The following is a 13,826-nucleotide window of genomic DNA, read 5'->3' as shown; positions in this document are numbered from 1 at the left end:
ATTGTATAAAAGTGGGTTAACTTAGCAAGAGACTAAAAAACCATGACTTGAAATTGTAGTACTAATGTTTGTGAACTTACGCCCTATATGGGTACTTAAACACAATAGTATTTGTTATATTACTTGTTGCATCAAAAAGGCTATTTAAAAATTCTTGTGATTTCTTAAAAAATACTTAAATATAGGTTGACTAGAGTATGTCTCCACTAGGGATAGTTGTAACGGCTCTATACCAAGAGAGCATATTTGCCGCTCCAAATTGCTAAAACCAGTACTATATATGAGAGTCTCTCCTCTATGGGGACTCGTTGTAGGTGAGGAGACATGGAGGAGCCAAGGGGATTTGGTCATAATTACTTGGGCAAAGTAGGATTGAGGACTTAGTGGTTCATTTTGTCATTTAGGCAGAGTCTAGTTATTGACTAAAATAGTTACTAAAATATAGATAAGAAAATTTGATTAAACATTATCTTTTTGAAAATATTGTATTTTTTGTATTTATGTTGGTGATTAATTTAAATGAATGAACATTGTTGATATGATGAATGTTATAAATATGGTCTTGCATGACTTCATCCCATAGCTGACTATCTCTCTTTTAAATGATGTACCTATTAAAGGCTATGCAGAGGAGGAAAAATATTTATTTGAATGCTTTTGGTTGTTGAAGAGGCTTTATTCACTACAAGATATAGGCCTCATACTGAAGTTCAAAGAGATGAAAACATTCACAAAAAAAATCACCCCCGTCATCACTAAATGTGTCGGTATTAGCGATGCCATAGAACCATCACTATTGGCGTCACTATTAACATTGCAAATAGTGATGCCGATGGCGACGTTTTGCAATGCAAATTGTGACGATAATAGCAACACGTGCAGGTAAATTTGCAACGCTTATAACAATGATTATAGAGAAAAAAAAAATTTGTGGCAAGGCAGCATGTGTACTATGTGTTGTATTTAGTCCATACAAAAGGGTTACAGTAAAGTGTACAATGGTCGTTAAAATGAAGGCAAAGTGTACTCGAATCCACAAGATTGATATATAAAATAAATAACACAATATTAGTGAGTTTGAAAATCTCCCAATTTTTATTTTTTAATACTAAAAAGGTGGCACCCAAATAACATGCCCATAAGTTTCTCAAAACCATATGATCTGATCTATCATTGGAAAGCACTTGAAAAATGAAATTTATTGAGCTATAGAGCGCTCGATTTGAAGTTATAGTGTTCAAGTTATGGCAAATCCAAATATTTGACCACATGTTTCAAACTTATGGAAAATTCCCATATTCCCCAATATAGTGTTAAATACAAGATCACTTAATGAAAGTGCTCATGGAATCATGGCAAGATACAAAGGATGATAATAACATAGTGCATAGAAAATGCCTACATAAATCACATGACCAAAAAAGAAGAGGATGTGCACTCCACAAATCCAAGAGCGAGCTATGATCCTCGCCATTCGAAAGCTCGTCCCACTGCAAAGGAGCATCAAATGGACTCTGTAAAAAAAGAAACAACTACACATCAATCCACAATAAAATAATACATTTTAATTAAAATTAGTAACTATAGACAAGAAAGATGAGTGACTTACTGGGCCACCGCGTGCATACAATCTATCGATCAATGTAACGAGACTGTGTCCCTATGCATATCGAGTCTTTAGACCAGTGAAATCACAGTTTGCAATGGAGTGCTACAAAGAAAACAAAATGCAACTGTTACAAACACGATTGTCAATACAAGAGACATTGCAAAAAAAGAAGTGAGAAGAACAAAAGAAAAACTTAGAAAGTCCTCTAGATAAGTCCAGTGGCCCCGTCACTTTCAAGATGATGGACTACTCCTGCCTCCAATTGTGCTCTCGTTGCCTCACATTGTTGTCTCCAATGTCCTAGAGAATTTATAGCTTTCTCCTTGAGTTGGCCCCACTCTTAAGTGCATTTTTGTGTGCATCCGCCAATCATCTGTATGACATATAAGCATGTATGCACTCCATCATCCAGCCTGTGGAAAACCTATTTGCTGCACTGGGTACCGAAAACTCCTCATACAAGGATGCTACTATGTAGTCCTTGCTCCCCTTTGGTGTGTTCTTCCAATGATCCAAGACGTTGTGCCAAAAGACTTGTTCGCACAACTCTCTCATAGGAGCCATCACCCTCCTCCCCTCATCATTCATGATGATGGCTCTTGTCTTATCATCTACAAGGTATCCATACCCCTCTAGGGTATATATAAGATGTGTCCTCTCCCACCTAGGACTACGCTCTTGGGCATATCTAGGAGACCCATGTACATTTGATGTATCTAGGGGGTGGTATCTCTTGGAGTAGCACCCATAGGGATGCCACATGCGGAGGGCTGAGCAAGTGACTGTAGTAGACGTCCCCACAAGTGTGACAAATCCCATAAGTGACGCAATTCCAGTAGAATGACAAGATGGAGACACTGTGTCAGTACCTCCACAACAATCACCTAAGCCACCCTTCCTCGAATGTGCACAAGAGTGAGGAGTAGCACATGTATCTCAAGCTGACCATAGGCTCATGGCATCCACATCTCCACTGCATTCCCTAAAACCACTCTCTCCATCCAGTCCAAGTCTAGAGCATCGACCTTGTCTACTGGAAACTGAAGCATCACAGCGTGCTGAAGTAGATCTAATGGAATGGCTTGATGGTGTCCAAGATAGCTCACCATATCTCTAAGTCGAGCCATTCGATCTGAAGACATACATGTGAGGATCTCCTATAGCTCCTCGTTGCTCATTCCTTGACTCATCGTGCTATCCAAATATCCATAAAGGTCACCTGCATAGACAAAAATTGATGCTAGCATAATCAATATAAAGATTCAAGAAAAACACGATAATATAACTCTTTAAAAATTTATCTTACTTAAAGGACATATTCTAGAGTACCCTTATAAGCAATTCATCAATGAATTGAGTAAGTGGATGCTCCAAGTATGATGTAGCCTATGGTCCCATGTCAATCTCTTGACACAACTCCGCATACACTGGAAGGTTGATAGAAAGGTCACCATAAAAGGATGAGTCCACCTCATTCTCAAAGAATTCTTGGCCTCCTATCTTTCCACCATTGTTACCTGATTCTGCCTCCTCTATATGCTCCAAGCTTTGGGTGGCCTCCACCCCTTGCAATATCAACCCCTATATCTGCATCTTATCCTCAACTATGCTAGGAACATTTCTTTCTTCATATACTCTCATACTTTGGGGAGCTGAAGGTATAACACACCACCATCGAGATTGTCAGGGGTTTGGATAGAAAATTATATGTTCAAAATCACATACAAGAGAGATTTAACATTTGTGACATATACCATGTCATAATAAAAATTTTAAAAACATGAGTTCATGCACTTGTTCACGATGGGCTAGCAATACAAACGTCTCTTGCAAATCTGTCTATCTTTTTTTGGAATCTATTTAGAGAAATCCAGATGGACCTCGTCAAATAGTTACCTTGGCTCCTTCTAATACTACTTTGAACCATTGTACATCAAATAGGATCATGGAGAAGCTATGGTAATCCACTGTGATAATACTTTGTAAGTCTCCAAAATACTCCATCTCATCTATAATAGTTTTTGGATTCGTGGCTCACCATCGGCTCTCTTAATCGAACTTTGCCATGATACCACTATTTGTTGTGGAGCGCATTTTGTTGATATGCTCCACGCCAAAATGTTGTCCGTACGACCACGCCACACTATATATTTTGTATTCTACATTGAAATGGTTAACTAGTTATTACATATAAAATCTAGATATGATAGCTTATAAAACATGTGGTCACCTTAGGACTACATCCCCTTGAGAACTCCCACTCCTCAGTTGAGACCTCCACCCCTTTGAGAGAGGCTGTGATCAAAGCTTCATGTAACCATTGCATTGACATAAACCATGGTATCTCCTCCATGCCCTTGGGATATCAAATCGGTCGATGGCATGTACTACATTGAAATTCAGATCGTACTTTTTCTCAATATTTATTGGCTTGCTCATACCTAGTGAGCCACATCTCCATGGAGAAATGGTATAACATACAAAAACGATTCACTTTCTCCTCCATTGCAGCATCCATCCTTTTTTCTATCCCATTTCCAACCATTGCATCTTTGCTTAGTCTATCATTGTCCTTGAGTGATCATAGTATACTATTGTCTAAATCCACTATTGGTAGCCACTGTGAAATATGCACTATTGCTTCAGAAACCAATCAACCTTTAGCCATGCTACCTTCTAGCCGAGCTCGTTGTCGCACAAAGCCTTTCAAGCTTTTCATGAAGTGCTCCAAGAATAATATCCATCGCATATGGATAGGTCTAGCAATCTCCACTTCATCTACAAGATGGACCAAGAGGTGGGTTTGTATTGTGAGCATGTTGGTAAGTAGGTACTTTTCAAAGAGAGAGACCGTCTCCATTGCTCCCCGCCTTGCAGATTCAATAGAGGATATCTTGATCTCTTTCTGTGAGATCCATTGCACTAAATTTGACAACTTGTAAATCGCCCCACGTATTTTTGGAGTAAGGCATCTTGCATTTTTTATTGGTAGTACAAGCTACCACAAATGAAAAAGCATTACAAACAACAACTACACTCCAAATAGCAAAATACGGAGACCACTTACAATCCTTTTGTAGTACAAACTTGACATATCTTATGCCAATCATGGGATTTTAGCCTTGATAATTGGTTGTCTTTAGAAAATGCGGATATGAGAGAGCACATCATACCTGTTGGAGTGCAGATAGATCTCATAATTTGCTCCACAAAGTGCTATTTTTTAGTGGAAAAAACTCAAGAAGCGTGAGGTAGTTGCAAGCGACCATCAGCATCGATTGCAGCCAAAGTGCCTCCATCTTGCTACCTCCTTCAAATCCATTCATGCCCCTGCACTGTCTCTCTTTCCTGTGATATGGTCCCATAGTACGCTTCCCACATTCTTGGAAATATGCATGGGATCCAACGAGTGGTTGATCTGTAAGTGGGTTCAATATGGCAACTCATAGAAAACAAAGAACCATTGTATTCTGTTTGGATGTGACTCCGTGTGGACTATTTTCATCTCGTACCAACTTTGGGCATTCATTTATGCTTAAGTTAGTCCAAGAAAATCTTCCCTCGCTTCATGACCCTCCAGCAAGAAAGCGGTGTTTCCTTGATATACCATCTTCTTCATGGTTTGTAACCTTCAAGAGTCTAATTATGGCTTACAGAATGGACATGCATGATAACATGAGGTAACCAGACCTATCCCAACACCTCTATCCTATAAATACAAACTTAAATGAGCTATGATAGATATAACCAATGAGAACGGAAGCCTACTTACCTGAGCACTCCCCGAATCCTGAAAAGTCATGCATGGTGTCTTCCCAAAGCATCGAACACACCCAAGCTATACCTTTAACAAAACCTCTCTCTCTCTATCTCATCTACTACTACTACTACTACTAAAGCCACTATCCTACCTTTCAAATATTGCTCAAAAATTTTAGAACACGAGAGTATAGTAGACGCTGTCGTATTGCTGCGCATCCAAGGTGTGAAATCCACCCAAATGTTGTGTGTGTGACATTTGTTACTTTGTACATACTTAGTCGTTGTGTTTACATTTATTTTCTGCGTGTGAGTATAGTGGAGAGAAGTTTGGAGGCATAGTGATGGGCATGTATGGGAAGTTTGGAAATATTATGGATGTGGAGATCGTGCTTTGTGAACATGCTGAGCACAATGTTGTATTACGGACTTTATAAAAAGTCTGAGTCTTTATGGCGAGAATACTACAGTTGAACATGTTCAGGAACTTTGGGCTATCTTGCACCAGAGTATGCACTATGGGGCAAGGTCTCAAAAAGTTGTGATGTATACAATTTTGGCATTTTATTGCTAGAACTAGTTAGTCATAGGAAACCAATTGAGAAGCTTGGATCTGGACAGAAGAGCACTATAGTAGAATGGGTAGTGGCCGAAGGATGACTTATGGAGCTCTTAGACCCAAAATTGTGTAGAATATGTGATGAATCGGATTTAAGGACGGTGGTTCAAACTGCAACTATGTGTGCTCAGAATAGTCCAGAAAAGATGCTACCACCGATAATTTTAGTATTGAGAATAAGTTGGAAAGGCTGAAGAGGGAGCAGACTGGATGGCTTTTCTGCAAAACAAAAGGTCGCTTTTGGAGGGCCTATTAAAAAAGGACTATTTTTGAAAGGGGAGTTTTGGAGGCAAAAGGGGGCGTGAGAAAGAAAAAAGCAAGGACATAACGAGGAAGAAAAAGAGGAGGAATGGAAATCAAAAGGCTCAGCAATTTCAACATCTTTGGGGGAAAAAGGACCAGACAAGAAGGATCGAAGGGACTGGAGCTTATCGCCTTCGGGGTTGGGCATCACAGTTAGGAGCGAAGAGGCAACCTGTCTACGTTCACGCAAAGCTTCACAAAATTGAACTGTGTACATTGTTATCACCTCGTTGCACACTTTTTAAAGCAATAAGCACTGACAGCTGCTTGTGACAGATTTCTGATCAATCCTGATGGCACGGTTCATAACAGCGCAGGAATAATCCGAGAGACCTTTGTACAAATACAAGCAAAGCTTCGGAATTGGGGAAAGAGAGAAGAAGGAGCTGGGAATGAGAGAGAAGGTGCTGGGAAGGAAGTGGAGGAGGTCAATGAGGAAGAGGAAGATCAAGCAGTAAAAGAGGATGAGGGAGAAGGAGTTGCTATGTCTGAAGTGGAATAGCCTCAGGAAGATCATCCTTGGTGCATACCTTTCTTAGTTGATCTGGCAAAAGGAAGCCCTTGTAAGCTATGTCCAGAGCAAGAGAGGAGGCTACGCCACATCAATCTAGAGGTTCCTACAGGTCTGGCAGACCTCAATTCAGATGCGTCAGACGATGAAAATGAAGGGTTTAACTTTGCCAAGCTAGATAGAAGCTATTCAAGCTTTGGCTTAGAACAAGGAGAAATTACAGTTATTACTCCTGCAAGTTCTAGTTTCAGTGAAGTTATAAGCACAGTAACATCCTTTTCTAAAATTTGTGAGAAAATTCCGCCATCTCATCTGATGTCTCTCCATGTACCCCAGTTCTCGAAAGGTTTCCATCAAACTCAGTGGGACAATCCTTTGATTCTGAGAAGTCTTATATGCTAGGATCTCGTGCTTCATTTGGAGATGGCTCAATATCTCCCTGTAGCCCTTCTCTTTCAGAGTCCATTCCTAGCTATCTTCCCCAGGATGCCTGGTCTAGATTTCCCTCAACTGATTCTGTTCCATGTGAGGAGTTTCCAATTACCCCTCTTAATCTAGAGTGAAACTCGTCTATAAGAGCTACAAATTGGGATCAACCATACCCGTATGATCCTTCCAATTGTCAGTGGAATTGGTTTTCTTCATTAGAGTCTTTGTGCACAGAAGAAACAACTCAATCTGGAGTTTTGATTCCAGGCCTTCCAAATGATTTAGCACAGCTATGTCTCATGCGGGTTTCATTTATTAAGTATGATCCTTGTTTCCGAATGGTATCTAGACAGTGGAGAGCAGTTCTTACATCTGAAGAGTTCTACAAAGTAAGAAAAACACTTAGGATTAAAGAAGCCTTTATATCACTGGTTGTCCATGGTAATAAAGTCCACATCTTCAGCAAAGTCATGGAATCCAACAATAAAGTAGTACCATAGTGTATGTCATACTTGTGCAGAGTCAAATAACTTCTGCTCAGAAACTGGCCTTTGATTACTGGAACCAGTGGTGCTTGGATTCAATAGCTCTTCAGCTGAGAACAACAAGTTTATTGAACAGATGCATATTAAATCAACAATCTTTGCATTCAATATGAAGAGTTTGGAGTTTACTGTTGCATAGCCTTATCTCACTTGATTAATCTTCTATCTTGGAATTTCTCAAGAACCTCTGTGGTTGCGACTTTGCTTTCGAAAACCCTTTGACAACGCGACGGCCATTTCTCTCTTCCTCTTCATTTCTCCTTCTCCCTCTCTTATTTTCTCTCTCTCTGTCTGTCTGTCTGTCTCTCTCTCTCTCTCTCTCTCTCTCTCTCTCTCTCTCTCTCATTTCCTCCCTTTCTCCCTCAATGCATCTCATTCTCAACAAAAACAAACAAAAGAAAAGGAGAAATAACAAGAACAAACAAAGAGGGAGATCACCACAAAGGCTCGAGGATAGATTCTTCATCTCCTCTTTGCGAGACGGTGGCTCCTCTTCACCCTTCATGCACTTCTTCCTCTTCTTCGAGAATGGTGGCAACAGTAGTGAGAAGCTCTCCTTCTATCTCTTTCTCTCTTTCTCTCCCTCTCCCTCCCGAACACATGATCTATTTCGCTCTCTCTTTCGTTGTTTGCGGAAAAATTCCATGCTCGGGTTTTGGCCCATTTTTTTTGTTTGATTATCATCACTATTTGTGCCATAAATAGTGATAGCGCTAGTATGCGTTGGAACTGTCGGTCGCTATCCTTGTAGTGATTCTTGAGTATATTATGAACTGTGATAGGATTTTGACGAGATTGGAGGATATTAACTTAACCTTATCAAGAGAAAATTGTGTTTTTGGAGTAAATGAGGTGCTTATAGTTGGACATATGTGTGGTTATTATGGTAGGAAGCCAACTCCAACTAAGATTGATGCCATAAAAAAGATTGCATAGTTTTATACACCAACTTTGGTAGTGAGGAGATTTCTTGGGACATGTGAGTTTTATATGATATGGATTCTACATTTTATCCATGTTATAGATGTTTTATATTAGTTGGTTTGCAAGGGACAAAAGAGTTATAAGAAAGCTCAAATTGTTATTGTAGCTTGCTCAAACTCTCAAGAATATGGATTATGCTTGTGGGAGATGTATTGTGGTCACAATTGACACTAGCCCTATTGGAATAGGATGGGCTATTGGCCACGATGTTGAGAAATGACACATATATGCAATTTACTTTAGAGCAAAGGTCTTGAATGAAAAGTAGCGTAGGTGTCTAAAAATCAAGTGAGAGCTTTGGGATATTATGACAGCAGTCAAATGTGATAAGGAGTATTTATTGATCCTTCAGTGGTTGTGGAGATTGATTGCTCACCTATTTTGGGAATTATTACTAGATGTTATACCCTCAATATAGCCATACTTTATTGGATTGTAGATTGTATATATCGTCACTAAATCCGAAGTTTAATCACATTGTAGAAAGAGAGAATTGAGTGGCAAGAACAATGTTCGAAGACGAGGAGTTACTTCTTGTGGAGGATGGAGAGGTTGAAAATTCAACCAAGGTTAATCACTTATGTCATGTATCTTCTTTTGAGGCATTTTCAGAAGAGTTTTATTTAGGTGAGTGGTTGCAAATTGGATGGTATCTGAGTATGCTCACTAAACAAGCTAAATCGTTTGATATGGGGTACAAGAAGATTAGGCATAAGGCCTATGGTTATTTTTAATAGGATGGTTGCTTTGGAAGCGTCCTAAGAAGAGAGGTAGAATTCCCTTGTATGTAGTTTCTGAAAAAGCTATGTGGTTTGCAAGTTATGCATGAATTTCACAAAACTGTGAGTTTTATTTTGAGGCATGTGCTAGTTATGAAAATATTTAAGAGCACTATTGGTGGATAAAGAATATATAAGGATGTATCACACTTTTTGGAGAGCTGTAGGGAGTGTGAGTTGTTGTACTCTTCAGGGTGGCATAGGGATGAATTGCACCTGACATATTTGTATGCACTATAAGTGGGTCATTGTTTTGATTACTATGCCCATTAGTGGACTTTGGCAGATGAGGTATATTGTGCTTGGAAGGGACGATCTTACCAATTAGGCAGTTGAGAAAAGAGCACTAAAAAGGAAGACTGCTAGTGTCATATGTGGATTTTTGCTTGAGGAGATCTTTTGTGAATATGGTTGTGTGGGTAAGATTATTGTACATCATGGAGAGTTGAGTGTAGATGAAGCTAGTAAATTCTTCTCTAGACATAGTATTAAACTGGCTTTGACTTCTGCAAATAATTCGAAAGAAAATGGGAAGAGTGAGAGAGGTCATCTTTCTATATGAAGGCTTTAGTCAAAGCTTGTGATGAAAGGATTGGGGATTAGCTGAGGATGTTTTTCTATGCTCTTTGGGTGGATTGTACTACTTATAATGTGTTATAACAAGTTATATGCCTTTGGAGTTGATGCATGTGCAAAAGTGGGTTATGCTGATAGAGGTTTGTGCACTTAATATGTCTAGAGAGAGGAACTCTTAGCTCTTTGCATTTGGAAAGTTCAATGAAGGACAGAGAATGTACAATGTGCAATGCAAGGCCTCAAAAAATGAGCTATGCTACAAAAAAATGATAGGTTTGATAGCAAATATAGGATATGACCTAAAGTAGTGAAAGAGGAAGACTAGGTGTTGTTACTTCAGGTAAGTTGCTCATTAATATATGTGTGCATCACGTGGGTTCAAAATAAGGTATTTTTAAAATAAACACCATATTAGAGATTTTGGGAATCTCCCAAGTCCCACTTTCAAATAAGGGGTAAAGATTTGTCCATGTGGCTAAATCTTAACCCATGCTTCAAAGTGGAACTTGGAAATACAACTTATATAGTAATTAGGGTAGAATCCACATTCAAGTAAGGGGACGAGATTTGATCATCTGGCCAAATATTAACTATATTGAGAATTTCCAAACTATATGAGAATTCCCAAATTCTCTAATATAGTGTTAATACCATTTTTTTACATTTTTTACATACAGAAGGGTGTAATATAAAGGGGTTATTTATAGATGGAGTAGAAAATAAATTTTTTGATTCAAAAAAATTCATAGATAAGGATATTTATAAATAGGCATTGAACGCACATGATGTAGTGGATATACATATAGTAACTTCCTTGAGATTGGTGCTAGACGATTAGTATAACATTGTTCACAAGATAAAAAGGAGGTGGTGTGGTCCTTATAGGGTAATGCATGCATACGACAATGCTACTTATGAGTTGACTAAGCTTGATGGGAAAGTCTTGAATATCCCTATTGTGCACAAGCGGATCAGAATATTCAATAAGAGAGATGAAGTTAAATATGCAGTGGAAATTTTACTTGAGGATGCGTTTATAGCTCGACTTGAGTAAGTTACTCATGAAGATATGTATGCATCATGTGGGTTTAAAACAAGGTATTTTTAAAATACTATTTTTATACATGTTTTACATACAAAGGGTGTAATATAAAGGGGTTATTTACAAATTGAATAGAAAATGATTATGTTTTATTCGGCAAAAATTCATAGATAAGGATATTTATAAATATGCGTTGAACGCATGTGATGTAGATGCTATATATATATATATATATATATATAGTAACTTCCCCGAGTAGCTCCAGAGCTTGACGAGGATGTAGTGAATGGTGCTATGGAAGAGTATGCCTTCTTAGATGTTATGGATGAAGAGCTTGACTTGTTTCTAGAGCTTAGAGGAGATGAGGATAAGTAGATGTGGCTCATCTGAAGGATGAGCATGTTTATAGGGGGTGGATATTGTGACATTGCACATGATTCGCACCCAGAAAACCTAGGTTGAGCAATTGGAATAATGTGACATTATTCTTGTGTAGTTTATTAGTCATTTCAATTTATTTTTCTATCCTATTAGCTCAATAAGTAGAGTTATGATGTGGTTTGATGTTATGTTCAAAGAAGGAGAGTCTACATGATGGTATGACTTGAGCAGAATCTGATTTATCCTATGGTCATCTCAAAGGTAAGTGGAGAAGGAGGCGATGTAAGGGGAATATGAGTGTCAACATGCAAGGAGGGAGTGGTGCTAGAAAGGAAACAATAATGCTTAGGTGGTAAGCATTATGGACCTTAGGCCAATTTACACATGCTTTGTTGTTCATATTCATGAGTCAAAGCTCTTTCTTGAGAAAAAGCATGGCAAGGTAAAAAGGATGGTGGGTTGCATTTGCATGGAGTATTTGGGGGGTGCAAGATTTTTGTAAAATCAACAAAACGTGTGGAGGAAGAGCAATTATCATCCAAGTGGATCTCATTACTTAAAAAAAGAACCAAGTGGTAACTCAATAAGGTTTGCATGGGGATCACAATGGCGTAGAGGGCTGCATAGAATTGACACTCAACCAAGATTGAGATGATAGGAGAGGAGGAATCGATCCGCACTAGAAGGACAAAGCTTGATAGATCATAGTTCGAAGAAAGAAGACGCCATCCCTCCATAAGAAGAGACTGATGTGACTCTAGAGAGTGCAGGTGACGCAACAAGTCGACCAAGTCTGAGCCAAGAAAGAACTCACGATTGGCGGAGAAAGAAGCCAAAAACTTGACGTAGAATTGGAAGTAGCAGTCAATGTGCGCAGGCCATACTTTTGTATAGTATTACCATATATATATATATATATATATATGTGAAGTAGTATTTCCAAACAACATCAGGTTGAAGGGAGGAATTGAAGTGAAGGACTAAAGAAGTTACATGGTAGAGGCATGATCAAAGGAAAAATAGAGGGAATTATATATCTGCGTGAGAGGTGGTATCATGACGTAAGGCACTACAGCATGGAAGGGAGGTTTGAGTTGAGCTCAAAGTAATCCACGCCTTCTTCTTTGAATCAACCATTGATCAGCTTACCCGAAGCATAGGAACCAATTTAGACAATAGTGACTTAAGGACTTGCACCTAGAATTCACAATTGAGGAGGAAGATGCTTCTTCTTAACCTTCATCAAAAGCTGAAAGGTCCATGTGTAGGGAAAATATTGAATTAAGAGAAGAGATTAGTCCAAATAGTGTTGGAGCTAGAATGTTGAAATCTCTATTGAGATGAAGGTATGCAACAAAACTTATAGAGTTTAGCTCATCATCTTTGGGGTTTCACATTGTATCTTTAGGGTATAAGGCCACTTGTAGTTCAATGTCTTTGAAAGGTGGCGAAATAACTGCATGACGAATATACCCATTTGTTGACTTGATAGGCATGGCTATTAAAGCAAAGGAAGAAGGAGTTTGTATGAAGAAAAGGTTGGGGTTGTAGTAGCACAGCAACAATGAGCCAACAAAGACATCCATTGAGAGCACATGTTTCATTCCATTATATTACTAAATCTTCTCTTTTCTCCTCTTCCCACTCCAATTTCCAAAGTACAGTATTGTTATTCACACTCTTGTAAGCTTCATCTTGATCTTTTTATCTAGTAAAGAATAGGGTAAAAAATAAGAGACCCTTATGATTTTTAGTTTGTAGATAGGTGGGCAAATATTTGGTTGATCAAATGTGAAGAGTATAGAAAATTGTGTGAATGCTGTGAGAAAACTTCATTTTTGAGCTATTTTCAAGCAAATTCTAGGGCAAAATATGTTTAAAAAATTATACGTAAGCTATTTTTTGAGTTTTAAAGCTCAAAATTTTAGCTTGGTGACCAAGAAAACCTTTGAAAAATAACATTTGGGCTAAAATTCGCCCCTAATTTTTACCCTTGTAAAGAAGCTTCTCCTTTTATCTATAAACAAATCTTATCCTCTTATCAATGATGTCAACAATGTGTTTCAAGCTTATCAACTCCTCTAATAATAACATTATCAAGGCTTTGCTTACAATACCTTGAGAACTAAATATCTAGGAGTCTTTGGTTTGGGAAAGAAGGTGTCAAGGTCTTGACTATTATTTATTGACTCAAAGGCTTGTCTTGGATTCATGTAATTGCGCTTCTAAAATTTGAAGGGATTCTCACTTGGTATGGCCTTTGAGACTTGTTTCATCTTACTACGTTCC

At 38.5% G+C, this 13,826-nt stretch overlaps 1 protein-coding gene across 1 annotated transcript; it reads left to right on the top strand.

The window, feature by feature from the left end:
• Positions 1–6,336: 6,336 nt before the first annotated feature.
• LOC148036334 (uncharacterized) lies at positions 6,337–7,730 on the top strand. The gene is made up of 5 exons (XM_087678918.1): positions 6,337–6,434; positions 6,567–6,744; positions 6,799–7,039; positions 7,096–7,209; positions 7,450–7,730. Exons 1-5 carry the CDS (start codon positions 6,337–6,339, stop codon positions 7,728–7,730), a joined length of 912 nt encoding a protein of 303 aa, XP_087535044.1.
• The last annotated feature ends 6,096 nt before the right edge of the window (positions 7,731–13,826 follow it).

Source organism: Lygodium microphyllum, chromosome 5 (genome assembly GCF_053477565.2).
Source record: "Lygodium microphyllum isolate KBCC chromosome 5, Lygodium_microphyllum_v1.1.10, whole genome shotgun sequence".
NCBI lineage: Eukaryota > Viridiplantae > Streptophyta > Polypodiopsida > Schizaeales > Lygodiaceae > Lygodium > Lygodium microphyllum.
Note: the sequence above shows the minus strand (reverse complement) of the source record. Positions and strands in the feature narration are given on the sequence as shown.